Source organism: Uloborus diversus, chromosome 6 (genome assembly GCF_026930045.1).
Source record: "Uloborus diversus isolate 005 chromosome 6, Udiv.v.3.1, whole genome shotgun sequence".
Classification (NCBI taxonomy): Eukaryota; Metazoa; Arthropoda; class Arachnida; order Araneae; family Uloboridae; genus Uloborus; species Uloborus diversus.
Window position 1 is genome coordinate 171048113 of NC_072736.1, and position 18522 is coordinate 171066634.

An 18522-nucleotide genomic window follows, 5' to 3' on the forward strand; every position below is an offset into this window, starting at 1 on the left:
GAATAAAAAAATAGGCGCAAAGACTTTTTCATTTGCTCTCGTAGTAATTGCAGAACATTTTCCTTCTTTCTGTGACGCAGAATGTAAAATAAAAATCAACTAAGTAAACCAGCTTTAGATTAGACGTAGCAATTGTAATAAATCATCACCAAGGAATTCCCGAAAATAAAATGCTAAATTAAAAATTACAAGGGGTTCTTTGTGGCTCTTTGGTTAGAAGCTGCGTCATCTAAGCCGGTGGTCGTGGATTCGATTCCCGCTGGTATTATTTCCTTCTGTTGTGTTGTAAATATTTCCTGTATTTCTCCGGAGGTAAGGCGCTTTGTACGTAAACCTGTTTGTAAGTTTAGTTGTTCAGCTACTGTATAGATGAATAAAAATTACGAGTTACACATTGGCTAAAAATATTCAATAGAGTACTGGGTTGCAGAAAGCTGCCGAAGCAATACTATTGACCTTTCAACCCTTGAGAACTCTTTGGTAGATTTTAGCATGTTTTTTTGCTTTTACTTTTTACTACGTGTCATTCTGTTTAAGTTCTACCCATTCGTGCTGAAAGTGATAGTTGAAGGGTTTGCAGCCATAAAGAGTAAACCCCATTTTGTGGTCGTTTGGTTCAACAAGTAGTTATCCCCGTTTGATAGTTCTCAAGCTATCAAACGGTTTAAAGCTATCAAACTAACTCAAGCTATCAACTCAAGGTATCAAACGGTATCAAGCTATTATCTCGTTTGGTTCAACAAGGAGTCATCTCCGGTTGATAGTTTTCAAGTTATTCGCTAGAATGAGTTAGCTGCTTCATTCTTTTGAGGTAGAGCCCCTTGAAAAGGACAGGCTGACTTATCCGACATTTTGGTTCCAAGACAAAATTGGATTCAACCTCGTTTCTAGTATTTATAAATACGTTATAATATTTATTGGTTGCTATGTCGTAAAACAATTGATGATAAGTTGAGTAAAATGTCACTAAAGGTGAATCGAGAAAGTTAACTTAGTTCACAAATTCATCAAAAATGTCTCGTTAAATGTTTACTGTAATGAACCTTATTTTCACACCTTATTTGTTTTCATTTTTTTTTAATTAAATCGTTTTCAGCTACAGAATAAAATAATCAAACATCAATCAGGCAACACAGCTAAAGCTTGGGCACCAGTTTTCTGCAATGAGGCTTTTGTACAAATACTATTTTTTTCGGCCGACAATTTTGGAACCAAAATGTCGGATAAGTCAGCTCCTCTTATATAGGAGCCTTATTTTGAGGCAATATGGAGTTCAGTCCAGGAGATTTCTCAACATTCAAAAAATTGAGTTGACTCTGTTGTTGCAAACCCTTCAATTATATTTCCTATGAAGAAATAGTCCGCTGACCCCTTGAAGAAACTTCGACGAGTGGAATGCAGAATAGGCATCCACTTATACCGCGTGGTCGGTATTATAGTGAACCTAAATTACTGAATAGGGTTTGGACCAAAAGCTGATTACACAAAATTATTGATCGTAAAGTAGAAGGAAAATTTAGCCTGAGAAGATAGCACTTTATACAGTCGGACCCCTATTTAAAGAATTCGTCGGGACCGAAACTTTTATACGTTGAAACGGGGTTATTCGCAGTATCGAAAAAAATTACAATTACTTTAGTTGAAAGCCCCAATAAGCAACTGCACAAAAATATCCACAATTAGAAAGCGTGCACTTTTTGTTCTGCATTCCGCGACTTGTTAAACACTAATTAATTTGAAATTTTATTGCCCTGAGTATCGGATTTTGACATTTCCTTTATACTACTTGACTCGAAATAGTTCTCTTTCGACTTTATGGAGAGAAAAAAATACTGTGTCATTTACATCCTTCTGCATGAGATATGTTTTCAGTTTCCATTCCATGTAAATCATTAGAAAAAGTAAGTTTTAATGATAGTTTCATCATCGCTTTCTGCATCAGAATCGCTATTCTTTGGTTGCCCCTTAGCCCGTCTAACATTGCTGAATCCAAGAAAAGTCCTTCTCTGCTTCAAACAAGACGGATACAGTTAACCCTCGTTTATCGCGGTTAATTCGTTCCAGATTTCACCGCGATAACTGAATTTCCGCGAAGTAGGATTCTGTATTTATAAACCGAATATTTTTCGAATTAAAGTGCATAAAACTTACTGACGACAATTTAAATAGATTTTTAACATAGTTCGAGTCCCCTAGACATGAAACAGCACCCTTATCCAACATTATATTTGTATTACTTAATATATTGTACAAAATATGAGAAAACGAGATATATTAGACGGAGTCGATATCACATTAATTAATTGGGAAATAAAGTACACACACACACACATGCAGTTCTTACACACTACTACTAACCTATGAAAATAGCTCAACTTTAACTTGTTCAATCATGAATTAATTTCCAGTTAGTGACCGTCTGTACCCCCTTTCTTCCTCTACATTTATCCTCATCAAAGGTATTATGCATACAGCTTAAAAAACTAGTAGTACGTTGTTGAACACCATTAGAGATGTATTTATCCCTTAGTAATAATACAGTGATTTATACTTTGCAGTTATCGTTTCAGGTTAAATTGAGATAAACTTTCTTCGGCGATTTTAAACCTCCACTCCCTCAACTAGTACAACTACAGTCCCTAAGTAGAGCTTACCTTACTTAAAAGACATAATTTGTAATTCTCTCGTAAGAAGAAGTTTACACGAGAACATAAAAAAGGTTCATTGCTATAATTGGGGGGGGGGGGGGAACCCGCGAAAGTCGAAGCGTGAAGGGACGACTGTATACCATTTGGAAAACAATCCAATATTTCCTAACTCAAATTAGCGAAAAAAACAAAAACAAAAATCTGCTGTTAAAATAATTCGTTAATTTGGGGTTTGTTATTCGGTAAATTGGGGGTTTTGTCTTCATTTTAGTCGGCAGAAAAGAAAAATTCGCTGCATCGTGAACTTCGTTAAATAGAGATTCGTTAAATCGAAGTCCGACTGTACTGCCAATACCGAGCTATTTTTCCACCAAGGCGCGTAATGGACATAAAGCGGGTACGGGTAGGGCAATCGACAAATTTTCTGAATTGAATTCTGCATAAGTTTTGGCATCGTCTTGCATAATATTTTGAGTTACAACCAGTGATGTTCCCATCAATTTTTCTGATGGTATACTCCCAGTAATACAGTACATACAATATGTGTATGCGATCATATACATGATATCGTCGCCTCAGTGCAATAATAAGATATCTTAGTGTTATTTCTGGGATTATATATTTTAGTGTTGCTCTGAGGTGACGATAAGTCATAATATGAAAATTTTTGAAGCTTGAGGGTTTACGCTATGCGTCTTAAAAATGTTTGAGAGTATACTTGTATATGGAATATACCCTATGGGAACACCATGGGTTTTAACCTGTGCATTAAAGTTTTGAAATCATTGTTTTAAATTATTTTCTTTTCTGTCCTTGCAGCACACTTTCCAGGCAGCTTCTGAAGTCAGGCGCCATGTGACAGGAATATCTTATGCCTCAGGTTTAGGCGTCTGGGTCTCAATCCAAGCCAGTCCATCTGTTCATTTATATCACGTGACTTCGTACGACCTCCTGTTAGAGCTGGACGTCACTCCCCCTGTCACAAGAATGCTCAGCTGTAAGAATAAAATTGTCGCAGAAGGGTCAAATACCTATTGTCAAATACATGGCAATGTTTTGCCAAGTGATATGCAAGGTGATTCATAAATGACCACCACCTTTAAGTGTTCTTGGTGTGAAATTCGATTCCCAGGCAGCACACTTCGTTCCACAAACGTTTTGAAATGGTTGTTAACGTTTCTACGACCATTTTAAAACGTTTATTAAATTTTAAACTGCTTGTGTGCTACCTGGGTTATCAAAAATTTGTGGTGATAAAGTTTTGCGTTTATCCATGTTTATGTGTTTCTGAGTGTTTTTTTTTTGGGGGGGGGGGTGATAATTGTGTCTACACAAAAATATTTATTTTCATATCTTGTGAAATAACAATCCCATGATAATTGTTATGCTTTTGTAATCTTCAAACCGGCAACAAAACCAAAAAGATTAATGAATTAAACATAAATTATAAAGCGCAATTTTTGAATTTCAATTGAATTTATTTTCAAAAGTTCTTTCGCCCGATATTCTATTTTTAATCCCCGACACAGAAAGGAAGGGGGTTATAAGTTTGACGTGTCTGTGTATCTGTGTGTCTGTCTGTGGCACTCTAGCGCCTGAACGGATGGACCTATTTAAAAAAAAAGTTCGAAAGGAGAGTTGATTGAGAGTGTTGTTAGCTAGGTTGCATCTTTGGATGACATTAATTAACGAAGATAATTATTAAAAACTTCTAAAAGGTTTTTCGCGATTTTTGTAGTGAAAACATAGTTAAAAATTTTAAAATTTAATAACAAAATTATGAGAATTTTTTCCGCGTCTGATAGAATGTGTTTGGAACTTTCATGTTTTTTCAGTGTTTTTTCAGTTTTCAGGAGTATCATAGAATTCGAATTGTAACGTTTTTTCAAAGCAGATTTTAATAACGGCCAAGCCTTTATTCACGCGATTGATAACCGAATTCATTGTTGACCGACAAGGAACTAAAACGCAATGATTTCAAATTTTTATTTTTTATCTGTTGCCAGTTTCTATTTAATAGCAAATAAAATACTTGACATTGATTTTTAATAATGTAAGGCTTTCAAAAGGATTTTGAATTCCCCCCCTTGATTCTACAGTTGCAACTCAGTTGGGGTTTTTTAAAAGTTTAATTTTTATTATTTCAAAATAATTTCTACGAATATGATTACATAAGATATTGTTCTTTATATGAACGTTATTAAGAATTGTAAACCAAAATTAACACAATTGTCTTTAGCTTAACTAAAATAAAAAAAATGTTCAGTGTTAAAATAAATAAATAAATAAATAAATAAAACACGGCTATCAAATTAATAAATAAATGGAAAAGTTCCGTTTCGACTTGAGTTGTTCATACAGGTTTAGACATTATTAAGCTATAAAAATCGTTGAATCTCAAGCAAAAAAAGAACAGAAAAGAAAAGATTGCCTTCCGTTTCTTAATAGAGCTTTTGTGAAAAATGAAAAAGAATTCCTTCGAAAACTCTCGAAAGTATTTCAGTCCGCTTCTTTTCACGATTTTTAGTGTAAGAATTATTGATTTTTCCTCTTCGGATTATTTTTAATAAAATAACCTGTTCATAATAATGGAAATCTTAGGTACTGCTAAATTTTAAAAAGATGTAACTAATAAGATGTAATTAGTAATATAATAATTTAATATAGATGTAACTAATATATATATATATATATATATATATATGTTAGAATTTTCGAATACCAACAATTTCTAGTTTAGCATTAAATGATATTAGTACTTATTCGTACAAAAAAATTTGCTGTATGAGGCGGGGAGAAGCAAAGGGATGTAAGTGGCAAAATTGAAATTTGGAGATAACCCGTACAAATATTTTGGAGAACTTCTCCTCTGTCTTGGGCCAAGAGACTAGTAGTACTAGCAGCTCTGGTAGATGCTGCTGTACAGCATGATTTAGAAAAAAATTTCAATGAAAGGGTACCTAGGGCATCATCATAGAAAACAAAAATTAAATAGTTTAGAGTTTTGAAATTTTTTGCACTGACTCGCCATCTATTTAATAAGTAAAATTATAACATAAATGTTTTTTTTTCTTAAACTTAATTTTTTAAAGAATGAGGTTGCTTTAAATCGCTAAAACTCAAAATATTCGTGGTTAGTTTTCAATTTTTTTTCAAAAAATAATGCACACTTTTCTAAGCGTTAATTTTTATTCTGTGATTTAAAAAATATGAATTCAGTAAAAAATAGAAAACATTTAACGAAAAATTTCGAAAAATTCGAAGATACTTTTTTTTTTAAGTCATATTTTTTTTAAGTAAACTTTTTTTTTCAACTTTGCCGAATAAAATTTAAAGTAAACTGTTTGAAAAAGATATGCTCCAAATTTCATAACTTTATTTTTATCAGTTCTTGGCCTATAAGAGTTTGAATGCAAAAAATCGGGAACAATTGCATTATGGAGAAAAACGCCTTTAAACTTTAAAAGTTCAATATAATATCAGTTAAATGCACGCAACGAAAACAATTATATCTTTTGTTCTAATTAAGATAGAAACAAGATTTAAACGTCCGTTTAAGTAGAAAAAAAAACGGAAAAGTTTTTTAAGATGGAAAAAAAATGCAAAATTTGATGATTTTTGTGTTTTGGACCGGGGTGTCCTTTAAAGCTTTTTACTTAAAACTTGAAAATGTCCACTTGCATCCCTTCGCTTCTCACTGACTCATATATAGATTAACTGCCACCTAACGAAGGTAAAACAATGATTGAAAACTTAAAAACAAAAACATCAACAAATTAATTGTGAAAGTAACCTTAAAATCAACGTAACGCTAAAGTCTAGCATTAAGGCATAAAATCTTATTTTTAAGTCACTTTTCAGCGTTTTTTTTTTTTTTTTTTCCTCCCGTACTTGAAGCACTTACCACTAAGATCTCGCTATGTTGAATTTCCGACCTTCTGCTGTAGAAGTTTAAGTGCAAAACCCACATTATTGGAATGTATTGCTGTTATTTTTCCTTTCCTTTTTGCCATTAAGAGCACATTTACTCGAATAATGTGGTTTTGAAATATGACTTGTTTGCTTTCCGGAGGATCAAAGCAACACAAAAGACGGGTGTTTTTTTTATTCAACTTTAAAAGAAGATCTCCCAAGGAAGGACGGTTCAGCGATTCACATTGCAGGAACGGTCCCGCTGTATTTTATATAAATATATGGCGTAAAGAAAAAGATTTGTTCTCATGTATAATGGATTAAGTATTTTCCTTGTACGTATGTTGAGGAAAATAGAGAAAGTTTTGTTTCTAATATTTCCATAAAAAAAGGGTGTGGATGGTCTAGCAAAAAATAAACTTTCTTTGGAAGCAGAAAATAGACTTTGATGCAGAAAATTTTATTAAATGTTCAAAATAAACTTTCTTCTGTAGAAAGTTTTGTCAATAAATGTGATAATAAGCTAAGCTTCATGAAAGAAGAAAATGCTACGCTTACCTGAACATAAGAATTCTATTCCCATAAAAACTACAACCTTTTTTAACAGTATTTTCATGTTATTTTAAGTATTTACATTTAGAATTGAAGAATACACTCAAACCTGTTTTCTTACGATTTTAAATCGACTTCAAAAAAAGAAGGTTATGATGTCGTCTGCGGCTATTTATGTATGTTTTCGTATTACTCCAAGAATACTGGACAGATTTAAAAAATATTTTTGTTTGGGAGGGTATACTTTCCAGATGGCCCCATGTTAATTTTGTCTGGATCTGATGAGGGGTCGCGGAGTAATCTAAGAAACTTTAAGTTTCATACTTTGTGGCTACGTAGACCAGCTTTCGCCAGCTGTGCGATATGTCACAGGTCACGTGGTTTTGGTATGAACGGTGCATTGTTTTCGACGGAGAAATCCTGTCTTAAATAATATTTAATTCTCGCGATTTGATTTTCACGGCGCCACCTGTTAGTTTCAATTATAGTCGTACTAGTGTATTTATTACTTAGGTAGCAAATCAGTAAATTAAATGTATTTTGCTACGAAAATAGTAGAATTAATTGATTTAATATAAAAATTTTTTTTGCTAATACATAACTTCATTCTGTCATTAAAGGTTTTTTTTTTTAACATTTCAGTATTGAAATATATTTAGTGTTCAATTCAAAGGAAATTGAAGACAAAAATTCCCCCCCCCCCCCCCCGCCGATTAAATTTATATTTCTTAATAAATATATCGTAATTGGTGTCCAATTTATGAAGTTTGGCAAATATTCTAGATTTAATATTTCATGATACCGTCAGTTTAATATGCACTGGTGTGCAAAAATTAAGGACGAGACGGGTTTTTTCAATATAACTTTGTACAAAAGCTTTCCAAATCAACACTTTTAATACCGTAAGGTCCCCAATACGTAAGGACATGTGTAATGTAAGCAACACTTACTAAAACAGAAATCAGAGGAATAAAAAGAAGCTTTATTGAAAAAGTAGCATGGAGCGCAATGCGACTGAAGGCCGAAACATCCCTGTGATGGGTGTCCAGCAAGAAACATCCGGTTTTTAGTAGGGGATATGATCTCCCGTGACTGATAGGCAGGTTTCACAGCGTCTGCCCATGCTGAGAATGAGGGTGTCAATGAGTTGTTGAGGCATTGCTGCCCATTCGTCTTGCAGCGCCAATCGAAGCTTCTGAATCGTTACTGATAGTAAGGTACAAGCTGCCAAGCGTCTGCCTAGAAAATCCCATACATGCTCGGTGTAAATGAGATCCGGAGATCGTGCCGGCCAATCCATACGTTCAATATCCTCACTCTCTAAGAGCTGTTCGGCAGCTACTGTGCGATGACATGGTGCATTGTCGTCCATGAAAAGGAACTGCGGACCCATAGCGCCTCTAAAAAGACGCACATATGGAAGAAGAACCTCGTTACAATAACGGGTCCCGTTGACTGAACCTGCGTCGAAGATGTGAAGGTCTGTACGACTACCAAGCATGATGCCTCCCCAAACGAGAACACCGCGACCTCCATACCTGTCCCTTTCAATGATGTTCGAGGGATGATTGCGGCTTCCCCGCTCTCTCCAGATGAGTATGCGATGAGAATCGCTACTCAGACTGAATCTGCTCTCATCTGTAAAGAGTACTCGTCCCCATTCATTGTCTCTCCAATTCTTATGTTCCCGGCACCACAGAGAACGCCTTCTCCGATGGGCAGGCGTTAGAGGTACACACCGTATAGGGCGTCGTGCAAACAGACCACCACCGTGCAATCTTCTGACCACGGTAAAACGCGATATCGGTCGTCCAGTCGCCTGTGTCGTGTGTCTAGCGATTTCTCCCGCTGTCTGCAGCCTGTTTCTTCTGGCCTGTAAGACAATATACCGGTCATCTGCGGGTGTGGTTCCTCGTGGACGACCACTACTGAACCCCCATATAGCTGTTCCTGTAGTTTGAAATTGTCTCCAAAGTCGTGAAACGATGCTGTGAGCAATTCTGAACTCTGCAGCCACACTTGTCACACTGCGGCCTTCCTCCGACTTCCCATTGATTCGACCTCGGGTAAAAGCATCCAGATGTCGTCTAACAGATTGAGTATTCGCCATTTCTCGCTGAGGCAGCAACTCGGTGTGATTTTAACCGCTATACGGCGTGCAATTTCTTTACGAAAAAATACTGATCTTACACCGACAACATGCTTTTTACTACTCAGACACTCCCCATTACGTCTGCCTGCATATCTGCGCATGTGCTTACGTACATCACCTTACTTAATCTCCTGATTGGTCTTCTGTCCGCTCTGCCTCTTCGTTCAGCTGATATGCCAATTTTTCGACTTCGTCCTTAATTTTTGCACACCAGCGTACAGTTATGACAATAATTATTAACAGACTTCGTTGGAATTTTTTTTATATACTACGCTCTTCGATTACTAAAAGACGTCTGGACCGATTAGGAAAATTCCTTTTCTGTTTGAAACGGTTTATTTCTACCGGTCGTCTAATAGTCTTCCAAGTTCAGGTGAAGAATCCTGGAGAAATTGAGGGAACTCTTCAAATTTCATACTCGCGCTTTGTTGTTTGTAAATTCATAGTGTCTCACTAAGCAAAACGATTTTTATGGTTTTTTTTTATTTTTATTTATTTTTTTTAAATTGATAGGAGTGATCTAACTTAGGTCCTAAACCTTTGCTTCACTATATTTGTTCTTTAGAAAACGTTATGGGCAAAAAACAAAAAACTACATTTTATTTCAATATTAAACGATTAAATATAAGATTCAAGGTTAATCATTAGTAGTCATATCGCAAATTTTAAATACAGACTCCTCTTAAGCAAACAGGAAAGTCATTTACTATTATTGCTCTAGTAGTATTTTGATCTTTATATATACAATATCACAGTAGATACTCTGTTTTTAGTGTGGTGTTGATCTATGACGGGGCCAAGTAATAATAAATGTGACTTTTTTCACGAGTTACGTGACACGTATTATTGTGAAATATGAAATAGTTAGGAAAACCATTGACATCTAAATGCTTCTAATTAAATTAGCGCACAAATAAATACTGGAGAGGAACAAAATCAGTTTTTAGTGCCAATCGTATGCTTATTAAGATTTTTTCCTTTATTTATAACCGGCTTCAAAAAAGACGTTCTCACTTCGTCGGAATCTTTTTATGCATGTCCCCCGTAACTTAAACACGCATAGACCAAGTCGGAAAATTATTTTTTTTCCTCGTTTGAAGAGGTATATACTTCCCAGGTGATCCCATGGTCATCAGGTCAGTATCTGAAGATGGGATCCTTGAAAAATCAAGAAAACTCTTCAAAATTCCATAGGCAAAGTTAAAGCGACTTTTGTTGTTATTTAGTGACTCGTGATTTTTTTCGAAAAGCATACTTTGATAAAGTCGAAATGATGATGAAGATAATTTTCTTTGCAAATAATTGCGCATTTGAAAAAGCCTTTCTTCACAGTCTTCGGAAGTCTCCGAGACGCTGTGCTCTATTTCTTTCTCTATTTTGCTCATCTTAGGTGTTTTCAGACTTCTGTGCTCGGCGCTTTCTCAATCGAGATGTACGTGAGGAGTCTACCACATACTTTACCCTACGTACTTATTTTATATTTACAACACTAAAAAGCAAAAATTAAGTTATTTTAAAATAAAAAAAGAACCGACTTCATGAAAAGAGGAACTAAAAAGCAAAATATAATTGGCATATGTACATACGATTTCCTACCCAAACGTATAAATGAAATTTATTTTACAATTAAAGTACAAAAATCAACCAAACTAAACACCCAATTATAAAATAAACACTGATTTTAAATACCATACAATGAATTATTTTAATACCTAGCTAATTATATACGACCTCTTAATTTGTAATATCAATTTGAAGTCGGGGCCTCCTATAAACTACTTCCCAACGTAACTGACAACCCACCAAATCCTGAGTTAAACACTAATTTAACAAAACGCGAAAGGCTTTACAACTAAACCTACTCAGTTGCGTTAGGTAGTAGTTTATAGGAGGATGATTTTGTCTTTTGAAAATGTCATCTTTACTTCCTTTAGTTCTTTTCTATTTGTTTTTTTACTTCTTATGTGTTTCCCAGATTTTACGTTTTCTAACCCAATCCCTTGAGAAACGTAAAATCGAGGTGTCACTGTATATTTCAATTTGTTACCTGTTCTGAGGGAGAAAAGGGGATTGAATTCATCTTAATACAAGATCCGGCTATTAATTTCCTGGACTGACGTAACTGCTGGAGAGCGAAAAGCCGGAAGAGGGCGCTAATGATTGCATACTAAAAAGCGTTTTCTTGCGCATATGCAGTGCAATCGGCGTCATTCTGAAGTAATGGTTCTCGTAGGAAGGCGCATTAAAACATAGCTCTTCAATTACTGTTGTCACCATAATGCGAACTTATTCAATTGCTTCCAGCGTGCGTCCGGACTGCGGGCGACCTGTGTCTGGATCATGATCGACGGTTTTGCGCCCTTCGCGAAAGTGTTTAAACCATTCAAAAGTTATTGAGCGGGAAAACGCTTACTCGCCGTAAACTTGTTTTAACGTTTTGTATGTTTCTGCAGCTGTCTTGTCCAATTTGAAGCTAAATTTAATGTTAATTCTTTGCTCCATTTTTACATTGACGAGAGGAATTTGAGAGCTACGTTTTCATGCGCCTTTCCACGAGAACCACTTACTTTTAGAATGACGCCGATTGAACTGCACATGCGCAAGAAAGTGCTTTTCAATATGCAATCATTACCGCCATCCTCCGTCTTTTCGTTCTCCTACAGTTACGTCAGTTCCGGGAATTAATAGTCGGACCGTGTATAAGGCACGGTCCTCAGGTGAAATAGATTAGGCACAACTGCTCTATTGCATTTTGCATGTCAATGTCGAAATCGATGTCTGGTCAGTGCTGGAAATGAATAGCCGGACCTTGTATAAGGTACGGTCCTCGGGTGAAATAGATTAGGCACCACTGGCTCTATTGCATTTTGCATGTCAATGTCGAAATCGATGTCTGGTCAGTGCTGGAAATTAATAGCCGGACCTTGTATAAGGCACGGTCCTCAGGCGAAATAGATTAGGCACCACTGCTCTATTGCATTTCGCATGTCGATGTCGAAATCGATGTCTGGTCAGTCCTGAAAATTAATAGCCGGACCTTGTATAAGGTACGGTCCTCGGGTGAAATAGATTAGGCACCACTGGCTCTATTGCATTTTGCATGTCGATGTCGAAATCGATGTCTGGTCAGTCCTGGAAATGAATAGCCGGGCCTTGTATAAGGTACGGTCCTCGGGTGAAATAGATTAGGCACCACTGGCTCTATTGCATTTTGCATGTCGATGTCGAAATCGATGTCTGGTCAGTCCTGGTAATGAATAGCCGAACCTTGTATAAGGTACGGTCGTCGGGTGAAATAGATTAGGCACCACTGCTCTATTGCATTTTGCATGTCGATGTCGAAATAAAATTTCAAATTAATAATAATGTTTAATAATTACAGCTTGTGATGACATCATCCGTCAACATAAATTGGCATGTTTGCGTGTGTCATCCATATCCGTGGACTCCAAAGGCCTCCTCTGGATCGGCACGAGTGCAGGTGTTGTTCTGCGATTTTCCCGTTCACCTCTCAATAATTCATCAAGACCGGATGCATCGTTGCTGTCAGATATAGACAGTAAGAAGTTTTTATACGTATACTAGCTGCGTCGCCTGGTTTTGCACGGTCTACCTCGAAAATAAAAATTATGTCAAGTGACGCGTGTTCAACAATCAGGCTTGAAGAAAAAAAACGGCAAAAATTGCGGCAGGTTGCGGAAAAATAACCAAAAAAGAAAACATTTTAATTTCCCTGATTACAGGAAAAGCCTCAAAACAAAAGCCATAAATTTGTTTGTTCATATTCAAGAGAAAAAGTGGCAACAGATCTTTTTTCTCAATGATTTTCTTCACGCCATAGACTAGTAAATAAGAGACTCTTATTATTAATCTACTAGAAAGTCGCCCGTCAAGGTATGACGGGTGAAAATTGCTTCCATTCTTCTACATTTGAACGAAGCAATTGCCTGTTTGGTGATATTTTGATACTTGAAAATTGTTACCCTAACACCAGTGGATTAACCCTAAACTCCAGCAAATAGCGTTAATTGTTTTCGTTTCTTCATTCCCCTGAAATGGCACAGTTTTGCCAGTAAAACTATTAAGTTACCGGATTGAGTTCAGCCTTGTCACACTAAAGCCTTTCTTTGCATGTTAAACATTATCAAAACATATTATCAAATTATCATGCCGTGGCGCGAGGTTCATTGTTGAAACACGCGGGTTACTCGATCATCGGCTATTATTTATATGAGGATGCGTCACGCTACAAATTTTAATAAAAAAATTGTTACAGAAAGTTGAGATGAAGCACTGAATAATAATTTGAATGGAAGAAAGCCTTCGAAAATTCGGGATTTTATGTCGAAATCTAAGTAGCATCCTCATACAGTGGCTCCCAAAAGTGTTCGTACACATTGAAATTTTTTTAGTAAAACCAAAATAACGCGAAACGGAATTCGAATATGAAGTCCAATATTTTTTCACATCATTGCTATGTCATTCTAAATACAACTCAGTAGTTTTTTCAAAATATTGACGGATCTTCTTTTTTAAATAGGTCAAAAAACGAAGAGACAGAGAAATAACACGCCACAAAAATCATCGTTCACTCAAATATTTTCAAATAAATTTATGACTAAAATTATCATATGCCGTTTATTTACTATTTTTGCATTGTGTTGACCCTTAAAAGTCATTTGGCTTGATTTTTTTTGTTTACTTATTCATTAATATAGTGCTTATTACTTGAAAATGGCTGGTATTCGTAAAAAACAACAAACACCATTCGAAATTTGATTTTTTTCCTCACGGTAGAGGTAAATTGGTTTAAAATGTCTCAAAATTAGATAATTTATACCATTCCATAGTAAAGTGCTAGATAAAATGCTTTAAAGAAAAGACTCGGACCGAAAACAAGGTAAAAAAAAGGTCAACTGGCAAAGTTAACAAAGCGTGATCGGAGACTTAAAGTTAAAAAAGTTACGAAAAATACACATTGAGTGCTGTAAATGTTTCTGTAGAGTTAAATGAAAAATTTAACATTTAATTTTCACCCAAAATTGTTCACCAAGTTCTCTGATTAGCTAGATTAAATGGGACCTCTTCCCGCAGAAATTTTCTTGGTCGTGCGAAAAACAGAAAGCGTACGCTTTTCGTCGCAAAATCAATGATAAATAAGTTCAAAACGTTTTACAATTACGTCTTACTTACAGATAAAAATGAATTCAACATTTTTGGTTAAATTGCTGTATAACTGTAAGTAGAAGGAAAAATTTGGAACTTAATCTTAAGAACTTAGTTGGATCAGTTAATCAGGACGGTGGAGATGTTATAGTGTGATGATGCATATCAGCATCAGGACTTGGTGGTTTGGAATTTTTTGATGAAATAATGAATCATGCCGTTCCTTTAAATATTTTAAAACCCAATTTTGAACTCTTAGCCAAAAATTTGGTTTATTGGAAACAACTTTGTTTTTTATCCAGATAACGATTAGAAGCACACGGTTTTCAACGTTTGCGTCTAGTGCCTCGAAAATTGTCCTCAAGTTTAGAAAATTGCCCCTCAATCTCCAGATTTGAACTTAATGCAACATATTTAGAGATATCTGGTGGCTAGATTACGAAAATACGGCTTTGAAACGAAAATAGAGTTAGAAACAGTAAGACTCAAAGTGTGGTTCAACACTTACTCAGAAATTACGCAAAAAAAATAAAGAAAAAAGAATGAAATTTATTCCCAGGCGTTTAAAAGGTGTTGTTGATACTGCATGATATTCTACTAAATAATAACTTAATAAAGAGTTAGATTATTCAATAATATATAGACATTTTTTTAAAGTGTACGAAGACTTTTGTGAGATAAAATTTCCGGCACTTTTTGGTTTTTTATTTTTTAAAAATTAAGTTTTAATATTTTTTAAAAACTTTTCATATAGTTTTGTTAAAAAATGATCATAGATCTTATAATTAAATACCTGTTCCGAAATATTAATTCTAACCACTGGATAGGGGCCAATTTCGCTGAAAGTCGTAGGTGTACGAATACTTTTGGGAGCCACTGTATATATAATTGCGAATGATCGAGTTGAGGCCCCTATATATACGAGCCGATGCATCAGCTTAAGATTAGCCATTTTTGATCGGAGTGCGTGTTTGAGTGGTTGTCTTTTCTGGCGAGTTATTGCGTTTGGTGATTGTTCACTGTGAGCAATTATAAGCCGCACGTGACTTGTTTATTAAATAAAATATTATTTTCTTCAAATTTGGCGAAATTTGAAACTTTGCTGTGGTAACCCTAGCAGCGCAACAATGAAAAATCCGACCCAAAATGGCTAAACTTAAGCTGATGCGTCGGCCTATCTATATAGCGGCTCTCGATTGAGTTGCACTGACATCACCAACAATGAAACTCGCGCAACGGAATGATAATTTTTTTTTTAATGGTAATGTTTGACATGCAGGGAAATGCTTTATTTTGACAAGGCTGAACTGAATCCAGTAACTTTACTGTTTTACTGGTAAAACTGTCGTTTTAGGAGAATGAAGAAACGTAAAAATGGTCAACAGCTAACGCTACCTACTGGAGTTTAGGGTTAATCAACTGGAGTTAGGGTTAAAATTTCAACAACCAAACTATCACAAAACAGGCAATTCGCAACTCCAGAGCTCGAATACGCTACCTTGCGGTGATTAACAATACTACTGAAAAAGGTAAAACATTCCGTTCCACGTGTTTTCTTTGGGGTAAATTACAGGCTTCAGACAGTTTGTGGTGTGATGTAGCTACAGAAGAATTAAAAAGAATGTCTCCGACAAACACGATGAAAAATTACTGTCATTCACTAAGCGTCAAAGCAAGTTATAAGTTACGGCGTTTGTTTGTTTTACCTTTTTCATCCGCCATTAGACAATGGCTTCAGTGCCCATATAGTTTGTTGGAGTTGCGAATTGCTACGTTCAAATGTAAAAGCAAATTTTCACCCGTCATACCTTGACGGGCGATTTTCTAGTAATTAATAGTTTTTAATTGATATACGGATATCATATTGGAGGATAATGTTAAATAGCCAAACATAAATACGGGAAAATTACGAATATATCAGTACCTGGTTCGGTGTTCAGTTCACTGGCTTTCGGGAGAAGTAACTAGGCCATACATAAATAGATACATACGCTTAGTTTTTAGTTATATAATATAATAATTGCACTTGCATGAAGTTTTCCGTACTTTTTGTATCAAAAATTCTGTACTGCAATGCTTAAAAACTTGCTTAACTTGCGTTTATTTTTCATTCTTTCACTACTAATCTTTAAAACATGGTTTTTAAAAAATGGTATCGTTGAAAAAAATCATGACATCAATAAACCTTTTTCGAATTAGCTTATGTTTACAGTAATAATAAAGGTAACTGTTCATGTATAGATGAATATTTTTTGCAATATAATATAATAATAACGATGCTATATTAGATTCGTCGTTTACAGTAGTTTTAACGGTATTAGGATATGAATCATACAATAGTATAGAATGAAACGGATGATAGTAAATTTCCATAATTTACCAAAGTTTTAGTGGTAGAAATGCAGAAAATTTTGTTTTGGAATCAAAATGCTTTCTGAAAATTGTTAATTTTCCTTTTAGAAGTTTAATCTTTAGTGTTAAAACATGTTTCTTTAGCACCTATAAATGTACAGGGTGCTCCGTTTTAACCTGCAAGACCTTTATTTTCGCAACCGTTAGTCCTAGATGTATACTTCCAATTGCAAAAATGTTCAAAATCAGATGCATAGTTAAGATACTGAAAGTTTGAAGCGAAAACAAAAATGAGTCATAAAATACAAAATTTAACTTTTTATACGGGCCGCAGGTCCCCTAACTTATAGTTAGGGAAATAATCTCCATTGAAAAATTATTCCAACACAAATACTTTGAAATTAGTACGACCAATATTCACCGAGATATGAAACGCAGCGTTTTGTGACTTACAACACTTTTCACTCCCTGTCAATAACACCTTTTGGGGGAAAATATAGCGGTTAACAAGTGTTACAAATTTTATGTGTGCATAGTGTGTGGTTTTTCAAATTAAACGAGGTTTAGTTGTGTGTTTTTGCGTATCACGGCATAACATTTGCATTTTTTTTTTTTTTTTTTTTGAAAAGCAATAAAAAATATAAATATCTTGTTTTTGTTACTTGGACGAAATGTCATTCTTCTGAAAGGGCGATAAGTTCCAATCTCATCTTCATTATGGTCCCTTAAAACTTTGAATTGGAATATTTCCTTGAGTTTTGGTCGCACAAATGTCAAATTTTTTGTGTCAGTAATAGTTTTCAATGGAGATTATTTCTCTATATATTAGATAGGGGACCTAGGGTCCGTATAAAAAGTTAAATTTTGCATTATTTGACTCCTCTTTATTTTTGCTTCAAACTTTAAATATCCGAACTCTGCATCTGATTTGAACATTTTTGCAATTGAAAGCATACATCTTGGACTAACGATTGCGAAAATAAAGGTCTTGCAGGTTAAAATGGAACACCCTGTTGTATATGCCAAACATACAAATGTAAAGTTTTTCCATCCGTTTAAGCACTTATGTTTTTTTCCAGGCATGCCTCAAGGTCATTTTGGTCATGTACGCTTTATCTGTGGTATAAATGCTCAAGATTTCACTCCAACCTCATATCAAGAGAAAGGAGCACCTCCACCAACACCTAAGGACGATCCCTCAAGTGCTCAAACGTTCGTCACATCATTAATGATCAGTGGGGGCGATGGCTATGAAGAGTTTGGAGCGTTTCAACCGATTTCTGACGCGCCAACTGGAAGAGAAGACAGCACTAACCATTTACTCATGTGGAAGACATAATGTTTACCTATACTAGCATTGAAGGCAATAACTCGAATTTTTCAATTGCTTGAAGTACAATTAGCTGTTTGTACTAGTGATTTTCAGGGATTATTTTTATTAAGAAACGTAAGACAAATTGCCTGACATGTGTCATCGGAATACGTCTCTAATTTCTAGACCATTTCAAGCTTTAGAACACACTAAATCATGACGAAGCATGAACGAATCATGACTAAAGGGTGACAAACGTCTGTGTCATTTTAAGCTTTAGAACAAACTAAATCACAGTGAAACAAAGGACAATGAATATTAACTTTGTTGTGATTAAAAAGTTAGGCAAACTTCTGTGCCATTTTAAGCTTTATAACGAACTAAATCATGGCGAAACATGAACGAATCATGACTAGAGGATCTGACAA

The 18522-nt window shown here is 35.2% G+C and overlaps 1 protein-coding gene across 1 annotated transcript in view; it reads left to right on the top strand.

The window, feature by feature from the left end:
• Positions 1–18121, top strand: part of LOC129225069 (rho guanine nucleotide exchange factor 17-like) — a 171447-nt gene extending 153326 nt beyond the window's left edge. Inside the window, exons 20-22 of the mRNA XM_054859617.1 lie at positions 3468–3645; positions 12647–12823; positions 17862–18121. Coding sequence (XP_054715592.1) covers positions 3468–3645; positions 12647–12823; positions 17862–18121 — 615 coding nt within the window. The remainder of the gene's footprint in view (positions 1–3467; positions 3646–12646; positions 12824–17861) is intronic.
• Positions 18122–18522: the final 401 nt, after the last annotated feature.